This window comes from Megalops cyprinoides, chromosome 4 (assembly GCF_013368585.1).
Source record: "Megalops cyprinoides isolate fMegCyp1 chromosome 4, fMegCyp1.pri, whole genome shotgun sequence".
Taxonomy (NCBI): domain Eukaryota; kingdom Metazoa; phylum Chordata; class Actinopteri; order Elopiformes; family Megalopidae; genus Megalops; species Megalops cyprinoides.
Genome location: NC_050586.1, coordinates 27767979 through 27784907, shown reverse-complemented (window position 1 = coordinate 27784907; position 16929 = coordinate 27767979). Strand labels below are relative to the sequence as shown.

The 16929-nt window shown below is 40.2% G+C and overlaps 1 protein-coding gene across 1 annotated transcript; it reads right to left on the bottom strand.

Moving 5' to 3' along the window:
• Window positions 1-4099: 4099 nt before the first annotated feature.
• LOC118776203 (transmembrane protein 252-like) lies at window positions 4100-5401 on the bottom strand. The gene is made up of 2 exons (XM_036526316.1): window positions 5118-5401; window positions 4100-4373 (listed from the first exon to the last, which is right to left on the bottom strand). Exons 1-2 carry the CDS (start codon window positions 5399-5401, stop codon window positions 4100-4102), a joined length of 558 nt encoding a protein of 185 aa, XP_036382209.1.
• Between the last annotated feature and the right edge of the window lie 11528 nt (window positions 5402-16929).

The window sequence follows — 16929 nt, the reverse complement described above, 5'->3', positions numbered from 1 at the left end:
GTAAATATCTGTAACACACTTCCTGTTGTATTCTTATCACTTGTATCCACTGAATGACAACTGATTTCTCATCATTTATGATAAAACCTAAAAAATGTAAAACATAAAAAGCATGTTTCACGCCCCAGAGATCTGAATTTTGTTTGATATAACTGACATATTATGCAGTTGTGCTTTATGAAAACATACAGTGCTCTTTTTCTTCTTTGGTTTTTAGAATATTGTCATCTTCACACTTATAGAAATTTTAATTTAAAGTTACACGTTTGTTTTTTCACCCAGCCTCATAAGAATTATTTTCCTGAATTAAGTTCCTGTCCTCTGAGATCATTGCCTGAATGACACATAATGTAATCATTAACTATTATAAAATCTTGTGCTAGTCCTTACTCACTTCAATCAGTCTGCTCTTTCAAAACTTGGAATATATTTCCAGTTTATGTGTTCAAATTCTTGGAAACAAGTTGCAATATTCACTTTTCAACCATTCCCACAGGATGCAAATCTAAGATCTACGCACACACTCACACACATACACACACATGCACACACACTGCAATCATGTATCTGACTGTGCATCTTACCTCTACACTTTCTCAGCTGTGTTTCTACAGCCCATTCTATTCATAATGAAAATATGAATGAAGATATATTCAAAATAAGCAAACAAAGCGCACCTGTGTGTGCTTGCTGCCCTTCAGTCAGAGGGTGAGAACAATTTCAGTTTGATAGGTTAAAATAAGCAGGTACCTGCAGTATGCTTCCCATCAGAGACCACCTTCCCAGAGAAACAAACACTGTAAAAGAACCGTTACCTAGAAGAATATGTCTGCTTTCCAAGGCTCTGTTTTTAGAAAACTCTAAAAGGGAACTTTGCCAACAAAGGCTCTAAATTAGTTGTAAGGGATCCTTGAAATTAAGTTGGTCCAAAAGAAAATTTATAGCAGTTTCACTACTCCCCCAGGTGATTTGGAAAAACATTTTCATTTGCTGTATTTAGTTTTTGTAAATCTGAAGTTCAACATAAATAAACTCTTTTGTGTGAAATCCTGTGTTGAAGTACAGTGTGTAAAAGCATGAACGTATTGATTGAGAAATATTTATTTTCCCAGTATGTTTAAAGATCTTTAGAACAAAAACAACCATTATCTCATGAATACAGCAAAACACGCGTTGACTGTGTTTAAATACAATCTGCACAGTAGAAATGTTTTTGAAACCCATCAGAGCACATCTGCATTTCTTATTTTATAATGGAAAGTGAATATTAAAAAGCTTTTAAATTCGTTTATGGGTACTTTTTGGTCTTTTCACTGTATCTATTGTCTGGTTTATCATTCCACGTGTAGGTCTGAATTTTCACACTGAAAATTCCTGATTATTCTTCCGTTAAATTATGTTAATTAACATTCATTATAATGAATTAGGGTCATTAAACGCTATTAAATCATTGAACGCATTAAATTAAAAATGTTAAATGATTCATAAAATTTAACTAAGTATTTCCTTATGAAGAAATATAAATCATGAATCTTACATTTTGGCAAATCTGCATTGTTATGAAGCACTCAAATGTACAGCGTTAGAGAACATAATGATGTTTGTATGGCTACGTCATCCTTTACAACGCACTTTCCTGAAGGCTGTGAGGAAGTAATATTCTGAGAGGAAACATTGATGAAAACCCCCAGGTAGATTTGTACTGAAACTTTCCTCAAGTACACTGCCACAGCAGTCATATATTCATCGCCTGAATTGGTTTATTTTATGTTTTACGGGAAATAAAATAGATTCTTTTGGCAGGTAGGCTACTGTATCGACTGAACGTTGCCAAAGCAACCAACGTTTGAGCGAGGTAAGAAGAAAAAAAATGCCTCGTCATTCAAAGTAAAATAACACCGTAGATCAGTTTATGATGAGACACGCCGAAAGGGATTCAAAGGTGAGGCCATAAATGTTCTCAACTGTGGTCATAAAAACATGATTGCATTCCTGTGCATATCCTGACGAAAACAGACACGAGACAGGGAATATAGTCATATCGTTAAGCACATGCTGAATGGCTGATTTATGGCATCCCGAATGCATTAATGTGTACCCATCTTTCCTATTGCTGTGACCTTCCACGTTTCCCAACCACTGTTGTAGACTTTATGACAGTGAATATTTTCATTTCTTGTTTGCGTGTTGTCTGTACATGATTCGTTGATAATAATTGATGGCATTTGATGATGGCCTATTGTAAAACAATGCATTTTTTTAAACAGGCAATTTTATGTCTAGTTTGCAGAGTTTGATGAATTGAATTTCTCCTCCAGTATTGCATGATGTTTGAACTGATCATCTAAGCAGATAAAGACCATACACATTTATATGATCAAATATGTTGAATTTCACATTTCAAGCAAAAATATCAGTGAATACTAATACTCTCAAATAGTTGTTTTCTGTTTTTCAACAGTGAAGTTGATGTGTAATCAATGAAAAGTTCTATTTCAGACAATAGGGCAGTTGATATTTCATAAAGTAATTGTTATTTATTTCTTCAATTTATATGTGTCATATTGTAATATTTGCTGATTACATTTATAAGTTGCACTGTGCGAGGAGCATATCCACAGTATAAGGATGCAGAAATTTTAAATTAAACATTAAAAATTTAAATAAGAGTAACATTAGTCATTCATTAGAAAAATGTTCAATAATACTTCTTGCAACTGAATCTTTTTCAATACAACATTTTAATCCAGAATAACATAACAAAACAGCTTCACTATTTGCAAAATTGTGTCTTTATTTTAATGAAAAAACAGTTATTTTCAGCAATGAAACATGTAGAAAGTTTGGACGGCAGTGTCATCCACCGCTGAAGTATTGCATCAGGAATGAGCTGTAGTGTTTGTGCTTTTCCTGTAGCATAGCGGTAATCCATCATGATTTATCACTGAGCTGGACAGGTTAATGAACAGCAGTGTCCAAATCCTTTTGCAGTTAATAAACTCACTCAGGGACGTGTATTTGTAAATAATGCTGTCTTATCACCCATGTTAGCATTACAAACAAGAGGGAGTGGTTCCACATTGACTGGATTTGTTTTTACGTTCAGTCCAAATCCCTTCCTAACCAAGGGCCCTCGGGCTGCAGCGAGAAGAGAGAGAACAGACTGCAGTCATGGTCAGTAATGGGACTGAGGTCTGAGACCAATATCAAAAGGTCTGAGATGAAAGCACAATTTCCAGAACAGAGGCAAGAACTGAGAACGTAACAGACAGGAAAATCAGTGGCTTTGACCTGAGGTTGTATCACTGAGACTGGATCTATACTCACCATGTAGAGATACACAACCAAACTGCAAAAAGTTTCAAAACATACAGTAGTCTTGGATAGATAGGCCAGACTCCTGCTGTCACAGTCAATACCCCAGTTTTTTAAATGATAAAAACTAAATTTTTTGTGTGTTTCTTGTCCTTTCACCTGCCCCTCAGCACACCTGTACATTACACTGTGAAGTGCAGCCTTTGTACATTTGTACAGCACACACACTCCCTCCCCTGCCTAAACCGTCTACATTCCCACTCATATGCCTTTCCTGGTCCCTATATACCTTCCCACCACAGCAGGACCTCTCCCTTTTGGAAATGACTGTCTATGCTTTGAGTATTACCTCTGTCCTTTCAGTTTATCTGTACCATCAGAACAGTAGGACCACTTGTCTTTTATTGCAACTCTACTATAAGTGGGGCCTCTATGCTTTGAGTATGTCTGTGCTACAAACACCAGTGGCACCACTTCTGTTTGAGTTCAGCACTACAGTGTGTAGGACCTGTAGCTTTTGAAACTACCTGCATTGCAGGACAATGACACTTTCGAGTACAATGTGCTCTAGAGAGGACAGCCACTATAGTCAATCCATCATTAGTCTGTCAGTGGCTCTCAGGTCTCCTCACACTGGTGTGAACCCTGGAGCAGAGGAGTGCTCTTCTCCATTCTGCAGGGCCTCTCTCAGCCACTGAGGCATGTAGCATTGGCCGAAGCCTGGCAGCCTCATTTGTCTGCATGCCTGCCGCTTTCTGTGTCTCAGTCTCCTCGAGTCAAACGTCTAACGGCCGTCAAGAGGAACGCTGGCCAGCATGCCGTCCACCTCGGGACCGTTCATCTGTGCGCGTGAGCTGCTCTCATCCTGGAGCATGGCCTCTTTGTAGGAGGGCGGTTCCTCACTGCTGAAGTCATCATTCGGCACCTCTGAGCTCCTACGCGTGTAAATCGGGGGTGCCGTGCTGTAATGGAGCTCGTTTTCAGTAGCCACGACAACCTGGGCATCGACGCTGTTTCTTTCGAGCGATTCCTCGTAGGCGGGAGGGTAGAACTCAGGTCTGAGTGAAGATCAACAGGTTTGAAGGTTACCATCAGAGTGGAGCTAGGAAAAATCATTACCATTTCGAGTTCTCTAATTTGGATTCAAAACCTAGAGAATCACTTGAATAGTCAAGTCCCCTTCATTTTATTAAGTGAGGAGTTTGCATATTGAAATACCGCTCATGTGCAGGTGTCAATAAAGGCAATCCTCTTTGCTCATTGTGCTTTTTTTCTGAACTGCTGACACTAGGCCCTTCATTGATAAGTCATGCGATACACTTTTGACCTGGTAGATATTCTACAGTCAATGTACGTCACTGTCTAGACATTAAACACTACACACTCTCTCTCTACTGAGATCGATAATGCAGGAGACTCATCATCACACACCTACTGCAGAGAGAGAGGTGTTTGCACTGCTTGAATGCACATGAAATATAAATTATCTCTTAAGTATATATATAATGATCATACAGATGATAAACTGCTGTGCAAGAAGCCTCAGAGCCTTTGCCCCTTTAGAAGAATAAGCTAACAGTGAAAGGCAGTACTTAAGACGCCCAGCATGTTGCAGGTACTATTCCCTAGTGGGACACTACCATTTCTTAAATAAGGTTCTTAACATGAATATCTTCAGTAAATATTCAGCAGTACAAATGGATAAGGTGTAAAAATGTGAGCTATGCATGCTGGCCTGGATGGCTTTGGTTTGCTAAGCAAATGAAAGAGAGAATGTTAAACAGAATCCAGGTGAGCCTTACCTGTCGACAGTGTGGACGTGGATGGTGTGCTCGGGCTGCCTCCCCCTGTGCTGCTGGTACACCTTGCTTCTCATGCCCAGGCAGATGGTCCAGGACACGCCCACCATGAGCACCAGGAGGCCGCAGATGATGCAGACGTAGGCGAAGATCTCCATGAAAGCAGAAGCACTGCTGCTGCTGGTGCTCCGGAGGGACACCAGGAAGGCCCCCAGGCAGGCCAGGGAGAAGCCCACCACGGGCAGGGTGATGCGCGCCAACAGCCAGAGCGACCTCCGCAGGTTCATGTCTGGAGCGATTACACAGGCGAGGACCGGCTGGTTGTAAGTACAAGGAGCAGTCACACAGGCGTAAGGCTTGTGGGCTGTGGGTGTCAGTCCGGCAGGTGTGAGGAACAGTGCAAAAGGTAGAGTACTGCAGGCAAGAGATGAATGTTGCAGGTGTGGAGCTGCAGGTGAGATGGAGTGGAGACAGGAGAAGAGGTAAGGTGTAAACAGATTAACTGCAGCTCATTTCCTTGCCCGGTTCTATTTATGCTTTTTACAAAGTGGGCGTGTCCCAGGCTAGTGTGCCAGGTTTGCTGTCCCTGATCAAGTCCACAGCGTAACTGGGTCGAAGTCAATCAGTATCAAATTTACAGCCATAAATGAGGCCACAGCCGTTTGTGCTGGAAGTCGGGAGGCAATTAGACTTGCGTAAAAACAAGGTGAAACATTTGCCGCTCCACCTATCCTCCCTGTGAACATTTCTCACCTGTCACCTTTGGTCAGTTCCACTATCCTGGGACGTCATGTCCCACACAGGAGTTTTGGGAGCAGAGCCAAGACATTCAGTTGCTTGTGGGAAACTGTGTTTCTGCTCAATGCAAAAAAGGCTGGCATGTGTAGAAGACTTGTAAATGATTACACTTACTATTGTGATTACACAACATTAAACCATCTCAACACAAGACCAATTTACCTGCAGAATCAGACAGATGTGACACAAACACATCTGACCTGTCACTTCACCCTTGGGACCTTCTGTAAAACTCTTACCATGATTCTCCCAAGATGTACATGAGTGTTCAGGTGCATGACTGACCCACAGAAAGCAAATAAACACATTTTGACAGTTACACCTCATTACATTGAGTTCAATCAACATTTGTTCTTAAGTTCTCCAACTTATTAATCAGTTTGCTTCCTTAATTTCAACAATCACTGAGGCAAGAAAAAAAGTGTTTGCTTTGGGGAAAAAAAGAACACTTGCACTTATTTGTAAGTTGGAGTTAAGGAGAGGTGTTGATTGAGTGGAGAGATTATTGTGTAGCCCTGTGCCTGTGTTGTGTCTCCTGGCACAGACATGGTGTTCCAGTCTGACAGCTTCTGTTCCAGCTCTGAGCTTGCTCTCTCCAGGGAGTGATAATAGGAATTCCATTCGATAAAGGAAATGACAAAGTGCACAAACAAGAAAGCAGATAAAAGGTACACAGTTTGTGGGTGAGTGTTGGGTGTGTGTAGAGTGCTGTGAAGCACGCAAACGCGAGACTCATGTTGTCATCCAAATTCACAGGAAGTGACATGGGGGCAGACAGTTGTGTGTTTACAGTTTTAACAAGTCTCAGGGTGAGATCTTCCAGAGCGCTGTAAAGGTATTTCTCTGTTGTTGCTGCTTTCAACATTAATTATTCTTGATAAATGAAGCTTAAGATCATCTGATATTAAGTTTCAATGGAAAAGAAATGAATGAAAAAACTTTTTTGCAAATGTGTTCCTCTGTTGGAACAAATTCACTTCTGACAACCAATGTCAGCAGAGTAGTAGTTTGGTGATATCAACTCCAGATCAGAATTCACTTAACAGCTGGTCAGCCTTTTGCTTGCTGCTCTTGACATACTTAGGAAAGAGCATACTCTTGTTCAAAAAAAGTGTGATGTTATTATATCTAATGGTAATGTTTCTTATACTCTTTTACTATAGGGTTACAGTGTTAAAGTGGAGATATCATAAAGAAGAACTGGGAAATTTACTGATTTTGTTGTTTCCTTTTTGATAACTCTGATTTGAACCTTTGTGCCACAGAGTCAGAAGTGCCTGACTTATTGAGATGTCTCTTCTTTTGCAAAATATGCTCTTCCTTTAGTACATGGCTACACTCAGCAGACTGGAACCTGCTCCTTGGGAACAGACTTTTGCTGTTCTTGACCAAAGGCAGCTGTCATTTTGACGTTTGCGGCACAGTGTCCTGAAGCTGCCATGGCTTTGTGCATGTATGAAGAAGACACACAGATTACATTAGATTACATTACAGATTACAGCTCTCTTTAAACACCTTTTATAACTCAGTCTGAGGAATTATCTGCACATTTTCCACAGAAGCAAGAGGGAATACAGGAGCCAGACAGCCGGATGTGATAAACAGCTATAAAGCAATACACAGAAGGTCAGAAGTGATGCTCTGTATCTGTGTTCTGCAGCAGCTCCAATGGCTACATGCAAAATGCAGGTTTCTGTGCACAAAGCATCCTGCTGCTTCTGAATTGACAAAGCAATAATCAGTCATGCTGGAACTGAGCTCTGTGCCCGACCCTGCTCCCAGGCGTGCACCATGCATGCTGGCTTTCCTACCTGTTGAGCTCTCTGTTAATCATCTTTGATTAACCTGTCAACTGGATCTGGATCTGGACGTGATATCATTTAAATTGTATCTGCTGTTCATTTTCAATAATTACAGTATATTGATATCGATACTGGTTGCTGGAGGTGAGATTGTTCCAACAGTGAGCGGGTTTCTGTGAGAAACTCTTTTCCCATTTAAACTCCTTCAGCTAAGTAGTAATACAGTCTTGTTTATAAGTAATGCAAGCTTCATCCGTCAACACTAATTGGTTTTTTGATGGAACTTAGAACAATTCTAATAACTAAGCTTGTCTGAGATCGGTGACCTGATTTTTTTTTTTAAAGATACTAAAAAACTGTTCAATCATCAGCTTCACCGTCTTTAACAGTTCAGTGACACCATATTAATTTTGACCGCAGCTGATATAGAAGCTGAATATACAGCATGCCCCCAGGGCAAAGATTGGAAGTGACATTAGCAAGCATAAACACAGCCCTCCAATGCGCTGCAAACACACAAAGGAAAAGCTGTTGACGCTGTGATTTTCTAATACTGCAGTCTGATTGGCTCCGGCCAATTGGCTCTTAACAGAGGGCCACATCTCACCTGGAGAAAACAAGCTTGTAGGGATCAATAGTGTCTTCTTCGGTCAATTTGAGCTCTATCCTTGACCACTGTGGACTCTGACCGTGATATTACGAGAGAACCATTCACCCACGGTGTGGAGGTGACTGGTTGACCGCAAAAATGTGAGTTTGACCGCTGTTACATAAAGATGATCTGCACACGCACAATGGTCATGACTTTAAACATGAAACGTGATGAAATAAAGGTAAAGTTGTTTTTACATTCTGCAAATTTTGGATTGGATTTTGGAATAGTCTGTGCTGCAGGATTATATTTCATGTAAACAAATGTTCAGCATAAATTATTCATCTTAACACTAGAAAATAAGCCAGCTGAATTTTATCTGAAGGAGAAGTGGTGAGAAATTTTTCATTTAATGTGTTACTTGGAAGATATAAAAAGCTCTTCTTTCAGTGTAATCATTGTCATGCTATCTTATACAAGTTATCCATTTACGTGTGAATACAAATATCCAATTATGTTTAAAACACTGTAAAACACCTGGTAAACCACTGTTGTGGTTTAAGTGTACAGTACCATTCAAAAGTTTTGACAAACCTGACTCAGATAGGAAACATGCATTCAAAGACATTTTTATATAAAGAATTATGCTGAAATGCTTGAAATGTGTTTCTTAGACAGATATAAAGATTAATGTTGATACCTATGTATGGATTTCTTTCTTTTAAAAAATTTTATTTTTTAAAAATATTTTGAGCTATTTTGAAGAATCTAAAATATAAGTTTGAATTTGTTTAACACTTTTTGGTCACTGCATAATTCCATGTGTGTTATTTCATGGTTTTGATGTCTTTGATGTCTAATTTTCTAAAATTAAAAATAAAGAAAAACCCTTCTATGAGTAGGTGTATCCAAACCTTTGTCTGTTACTGTATGTGGTAACCAATGTACTGTGGACTATGGATGAGTTTAATGCCAACATATTTGAAAGTATTCAGTATTATCAAGGATAAAGACTTTTTTTCCACAATACTTGGAGTGAAACATGTCCATTAATTAAGGAGGTCTTTAGACAGATGAATAGACATGATCAGGGATACATATATAGAAATACAGCTACATGCAATATACACACATATACATTAATAGATTTTATACATATGCGTACCTTTGGAATATTTCTGCACGACTGCCTATTTCACGGATAGTAAAGCGTAAGTTTGCAAGTGTCCTGTACCGCAGAATACAATGCGCCGTAATCTTCGTCCCGAGACTTTTTTTTTTACACTCCGCGGGCAAATACTGTACATGCTTTGTCTCCGTCTTTCAGGCACACACCTTAAGTCTTTTATTGTTTTGTGAATCAGCACCTTGGGGTGAAAGATTGAGATGGCTCAGCACTCGCGTTGATAAAGATCTGAGACTTCGGCTGTAGATGAATCGCTCCGGGGAGCGCTTGGAAGATCGTGTGGAAAATGTCACCACTCGCGAGCAAACGTTCCAGGTCCAGGTTTTATGAGGCAAAGTCTTATCGGAGCTGCGTATATCCTCATCCTGCTATCGCTTTACTGGGCACTTATCTGCCAATCGCACAGATGCTCCAACTGTTCTCGAATTAATCGTTCTCCCTCCTCCAATTACTTGTAGCTGTATATAGACCCATTCAAAGAAAAAGGCCCATTGCTGTGCTGCTGTGGAATGCTGTAGCTTCAATGTGAGCTGCTACCTTATAACCACAGTCTTTAACCTGGGTACCACATGCCCCTGGCTCTCAGAAGGGGAGCTTATGCATCCATCGGTGTTCTGACACTGTGACTGCATGCCCTTCTATTCCACCCATATCAGCAAAAAAAAACTGACCTCTGAAAACTCTGCAAATATCTAGATGCTGCACCAGTTGTAGCATCATGATTCAAAACCACACTTGTATTAGTACTGTATTCCCAAGATGTTTTAACGAGCCGCCCATTTACACACACGCTACACCCAAGCACCCTTGCTGTTGTCTTTGCTTTTGCTCTCTTTCTTAATCAGAAACATTACATAGCAAATAAAAAAGTATGTATAAGTGATGATGTCACAACTAACGTAACTGCCAGTAGCTGTGTGAAAAGGAGACAATGCAACACAAAATAAGCTGTCTGCCTGATTTCAACTGGTGGGAAAACAAATCTGACCTTTGACCCAATCAGTTCCAAGTACAAGACCTTGAATGATCCCCATGCCAGATTCCTCTTCACTCTTTATTCTGGGGGCTATGCGATGCATGTTACATGTGTATAACATGGTGAAAAAGGTGAAAATAAGATTAAAAGTATCTGAAGTGTGTGCACATATTTTGGCCAGCAGGTATGATTCACATTACTTCCTTCCTGCATTTTACGGACTATTTATTTTATTTTGTGCCAATCGAGTGTATGAAAGATCAGTTCTTGATATCAATGAGTCAATTAAAGTTTTTTTTTTTTGGCAGCATTTCATGGAACCAAAGAGACAGGGGGCATTGCTGAATGAAAAGGCAAGAAATAAAAAATGCAGTATACTAATGCAGTATATCAATTCTTTATGAAAACTGCCCTGCTCCCAGTCCGAGAGATGTATAGTCCTGCTGTCACTCACTGGCCTTGGTCTAGACAAGGTATGATAAGGGGCTATAATTTAGGCTTTATGAAACTCTGCATTGCATAATTGTGTTCTTACACCTTGAATTTATTGGGCTGTAATTGTTCCTGATCTGGCAGATGCACCTAGCTATTTTGGCTTACAGAACATTCAACTGGGAAGGACTGGCTTTCATTTTAAGTAGTATTTCTCATCGGAGTTATGATATCTTCATTCATCAATAAAATCAACTAACCATTTTCAATTGACTTTCAGTGCACCTGAGTTTTTTCCTGAAGATGTGATATTTTAGTTTCTGCCCCAACAAAAATGTATCAGGGTGTATGAACACAAGTTGGATCTTCCCTCTAAGGCAAGAGAGAGGGAAACAGCTTCCTGCGGTCAAATGAGTCGATCCATGTACAGGTACGTGAATTCTAACACTATCCACTGATGGCATCATCATGTTCATTTGGCATTCATCTTACGTATTTAGCGGTTTCAAAGGAAAGTGTTATTTTTAACACAGTATTTTCTTCTTTCTTCTTTTTCTTCAATTCCAAGATATTTAGTTTTTATTGGGAAGCTAAAAATCATTTTTATGTTACTATCTCACTTTTGTCTTCAGCTTCTTTGAAGTGGTCATGACCTTTTGGTCTGTTTCTGTGAAAAGAAGAAAGAAGGAAACAATGTCATTATTGTAATTTCAGTGGCTGGGAGTTGTGTAAGTGAGTTCTCCCATGTCAGAGAGTCCTCAGATTATGATACTGCAGTTACAATTATGTTCCTGTCTACTTTTCTTACTCGTGAAATATTTATCCTACATGACAGTAACTATTCTGATATGGTATGTATCCACTTTGACTTGTTGTATGAACGGGTCCTTCGCACAAACCCACATGCACTTTGAAATCATAATATTGTATGTCCATCCATTGCCCTCTGATGGTGAATATGATGTAGTGCAGCCTAACAGCACACAAAACAAGCACATGTAATCATATTTTAAGCATTTTAGATGTGGAGTTTGTCGAAAAAAAAAAGTTTGCTGATGGTAGGGTACTTGTACAGTAACAATTACTGAATCTTTATTTGCAGGGAGATGACCAAGGCCCTAAATCCAAAGTACACACCTCCCTCCAGAGATAGTTTGACCAATCAACTGATTCCTGCCTGGTACAAGGCGGAAAAGTCAAACATTATATCTGAGCTCAGTGATGTTAGTAAGTTCTAGTAAATAGTAAATACTATTCACTTTGTGAATGTTCAGTTAACACTTACAAGAATAAAGATTTTTGTTATCTAAACATTTGACCTCTTTTTTATTACCATTTTGGAACTGAAATGGGGAATCGATAAGCGGAATCGGAAGCAGAATCGATAAAATTCAAATGATACCCAACCCTGTTCACCACTCAGTGAGAAATAATATGACTGTGTCTAGGAGAGAGTACTGCACTGGACTTTTATTCCAACATCAGACTCCTCTGATACTGTCACAGATGAGGAACACGCATAACAGGTGTTTCTATGAATGTGAACAAAGTGTGAGCAAAGCATGAAAAAAAAAATTATGTCTGCCTGAGGGAGACATACCTGTGTTTTTGATAAATTAAAGCTCCAATAATACCGACAGCAGGTAGCGTAGCTGGGGAGGAATAAAAATGTATTAATGAAATAATTGAGCTGTAACCTTTAATATCTGAACATTGATGAATTAAGGTACAACTGGTGAGGAGCACATCAAGCCAAGTGACAATGTGGGACAGAGGCAAGGGAACAATACTGGAGGCTTGACGGTTAGAGGTTTGAATCCTGAATTAAGAGAGCTTTACACTCCTAGCATTAAGGAATTTCATCTTTGATTTTGTGTGAATCCCATTAGCAAACTTGTCCTTCTGTCCTTATAATGGATGGACAATTGTCTAAATATCAATGACAGTTTAAGTGGAAAGGAAAAAAGTACAGTTAATGTAAGTGGAGGTCATAGTCATTACCTCCTCCTGAATCCTGAGGACTCTTTTTGACCGCGCTCCCCACAGCTTCTTCTCCTTCCTTTGTCTTCTGTGTTTCCCGGTGATGTGACATTTACCACATGACTTCACTTCTCAGGAGCAACCAATGAAAACATGTGTAATTCTGCTTCAGTACGTAGTAACTTACATTTGCTTAACAGACACTCTGATCCAAAGCGGCTTACACAGTCTACAATTTCGCATGCCCTCCATTTACACAGCTGGATATTAATTGAGGCAGTTTTGGGTTAAATACATTGCTTAAGGGTGCAACAGCAGTGGCCCACCTGGGAATGAAACCAGAAACCTTTATGTTACTCTACTCTGCTCCATAGGGCTACACCGCACAGATTCCCCCTCCCTGCAGTGGTGTCCACTCTCACCACACCTTCAGTGTGCAGCTTTGGTCACATTGTCAGGTCTTCTGCTGAAGAGTAAGGAGAAAGAGAGGTGGCATTAAAGGAGGAGCATTGGTTGCTGTGAGTCTGTGGGTGTTCTAGCATGGCGAAAAATCACAAGGATTACCTGAAAAAGTAAGCATTTGGACACAGTGAAGAGTGAAGGTGTGGAGGTTTGAGGCAGGGCCTGTACCACATGCAAACCCACGGGTATCTACACAGGAAGCTGGCTCTTGTTTGCAGCACAAAAGGTGAGGGTATTCTCAAATACGCGAGCACAAAGATCCCAGAAGATCTGTGCTCTAAAGCATGTTTTGAACTCCATGAAAAAACTCTAGTGACTACTAGGTGGTGCTAGAGTCAAAATGATGACTTTGTTTTCTATTTTTTTCCCATTTATCTGGCATCATTAAGGGTGATAATAGTATCTGCTTTTGATTTGGCCTAATTTTTGTGTTTTTTGTTTTCTGTTTCAAAAAACAGCAAGGGTGGGCCACTGTCTGGAAAACATTTCATAGGAGCAATACTGAAATACTTACACATAATTAGGGAGTGTTTGCTCCACTTGTATTATTGCATGCATTTCATTCCTCTAGCACTGTGAGGGTGATGTACCCTCTGTTTTAAGCCACTCGTGAAACAATTATCCCATTACTGTCCTTTACTCATGTTGGTTCACCATTTAATTTTGCAAATTAAGCACACAGGCATAAAGTAAAAACAGCGATGACAATGAGGAAATAAAATGTTCACCCAGAACAGGTATACAGAACATATTTTCTGTATTAGACAGGGTGGGGAAATATTGACTTTTGAAAATGAGTGCAGTAGCATGCAATAAGTGATGTAAAGTAAAACACATTCTTTTCACAGTAGAAGCACATGAATTAAATGTGAATGTAGTGCATAGCTACAGTTTAGCGAAAGAACTTCCTGTGTTCTAAAGAGCACGGTTACATTGAGTCACTGTCAGCTGGTTCATGGTCTTTTCTGTCGTAGATTGCTGATACTGTTTGAAAAACTGCCCTTGCAAAGACATACTTTTCTCAACATTGACAGAATTGGTAACAACACACAAGTACCATGTAGCCCTTGCTGCATTACACTGTGAAATATTGTTTTCAGATTTTTTCCGGGAATAAATTTGTTTAGGGGAAGAAATAATGACAGCCATGAGAGATTTCTGAAGTGGCTGAATGAAACACGTTTTCTTTTGACAGCTTCAAATCCATTTATAAACATTTCATCATGCCACTTAGGAGTAACTTTTCCAGAGCACACTGTTAAAATCTAATGCAAAGTGTGGCATCATTAACCAGTACCATTACAGAATGTTCCTGCCATGGTGTGTCTCAGTTTTTGTTCTGTTTTGTACTGATGGTTAAAAGGGGCTGAATTGGCAGAACATACCACATTCCGTGAAATAGGCACAAAAAGAGAAATAGGCAAAACAAAAAATGTGTACTTGTAACACACTAAATGGAACCCTGTAGAGAGACAGAGAGAACAGCGCTCAAAACAAGTCTGCTTCTTTTCAAAATAAGAGCTCAGGAATTTATTCTAGTGGGGACCTTAAGGCTTTGAGAGCCTCTTTGTGTGTGTGTGTTTATTATTTCTCTTTCATTTCAGTTACTTTCAACCTTAACAAGTGGATAATACACAACCCAGGGGATAGTCGTTCACCTCAAAAGGCACTTTTTCACCCTAACAGTGAATAACAGGAATTTAGGCAGAGGCAGAAGAATACATTGAACCAAAAATTATATTGTTTCAATATGGATATTGAAAATGGACAAATAAATTCTCTCCATTCCTTTCTTTCTCTTCCTCTCTCTGTCTTCTCCCTCTTTCTCTCTGTCCCTCTCCCTCCCTCCGTCCCTCCCTCCCTCCCTCTCAGTCCAACCTTTCTTCTGTTCCCCTTTCATGCCTGCCAGCTGGGGAAGTTAGTGGGAACATGTTCTTCTCGAGTTCTGTGTTGTTTTGCTCGTCATCCCAACCTCGGGATTTTTCCCCTGTCCGTTCCCCACCATGCTGCTCCGCTGGCGCAGCCCGGGTGACTCACGGCGACCCAGCTGGCTGTGGTGGGAGATCGCGGCAACCCAGGCTGGCCCCCTGGTCAGTCTGACCTTCCTCCACAGTGAGCTGGGGACCACTGCAAGTTTCCGTGGACCACACGCCAGCGGGATTTAGTTTTTTGGTGCTGGGCAGCCGTGAGGCGCCGAGTAGATGTACTTAAGTCTCTTTCCCAGCAGCAGAGCCAGGGAGAACGGGACACCACGCTTGCCATATTTAACCAGCATGAGCTTGCTCATGAGGTGACACTGTGTCCCGGTGATTCACAGCACACCCTTATCTGGAGCTCAGGCAATCTGTGCAGTGAGGGTATACAACTGTTTTTGGACTGATAGGCCACTGATCTCTGAAGCCTTAGTTCAGCAGGCTCCTCTGAAGTAGCTCCACTTTCAGAACTGCATAGAATGGGTCATTTGGTGTTCAGACGTTGTGGTGGATGGGTTTATTTGTCGGATAACCTGGAAGCGATTGTGTTTTACAGGCTTGTTCGTTCCACCCCTAGGAACCAGACGAAAACACAGGACTTGGGCCTGCGACCCACCAGTTAGATATCTTAACCTTTAAAGTTCCTTTAATTGTCAACAGAGGACATTAACTGCTGTTTCTCACAGGAAGGGTGACACCACTGTGTGCTCTGCCTTAATGGTGAGTTTGTGTTAAAAAAATGCGAAAGGGGATGATGTTAACAAAATGTGTTCCATAATAATCACATTAACATTTGGGAATGTACACAGCACAGAGTGCCCTGATCACTATGATTCTCTCAGCCCAATGGCAGGCACTTCATGACCTGGAAAAACTCCACTGGAATCCACAGGCCATGACATAATGGATCCAAGGAATTTGTTTCCCATGATAGCCTGGCCTTATAACAACCCGGCACAGAAGGCATCTAAGGCTGATTGGAGGCAGTGTGCTGCCAAGAAAACGCGCTCATCACATCCTGCCGGTGTCATGGAGTGTTTCAGCTTCCTTCAAAGCAGGCTGGAGCAAGCAAATGCAATTAATGGAATCACAGAAAACCCCTACAAAAACAGTACTATGGATTGGCATTTTACATCTTGTTATATAACCATTCATCTTACAAACTGATTGTGTGGTGTCTTGCCTTGATGTTTTTTTTTTTTTGCAGAACACTGGGAAATTATAAAGATACCATGATGAAAAAATCAACAGTTTTACTTTTCCTTACAACAATATTCACACCACATATTTACTTGGATCTTGAATGCATTTGTCAGTAGTTAAGCTGAAGTGTTATTTTAAAATAAATTAATAAAAAGCATGCTTGCACTTGTTCAAGCAAGATATACAAAGTAGCTGCAGACCATAACCCTCTGATGTGACCAACAACATCTCAATATACATATTCTGAAAACGCTTATTTATTAGCCAGGCATTCATAGAAATGTACATTCTTACATGTTAACCACGTGTACAGTTAAAGGACATGACAGCTGTCGGATGTGAACATGCAACCCTCTGCTAACAAGTCAGCTGTGCCACAAAAAGGGTATTTATGTTTTTTATGCCTTTATT

Bases quoted from the DNA above. Each gene is read 5' to 3' on its own strand.
- LOC118776203 (XM_036526316.1), bottom strand. From the start codon at position 5,401: ATGAACCTGCGGAGGTCGCTCTGGCTGTTGGCGCGCATCACCCTGCCC. The intron at 4,374-5,117 runs GTAAGGCTCACC...ATCTTCACTCAG, and splicing joins CACGTCCACACTGTCGACAG to ACCTGAGTTCTACCCTCCCG.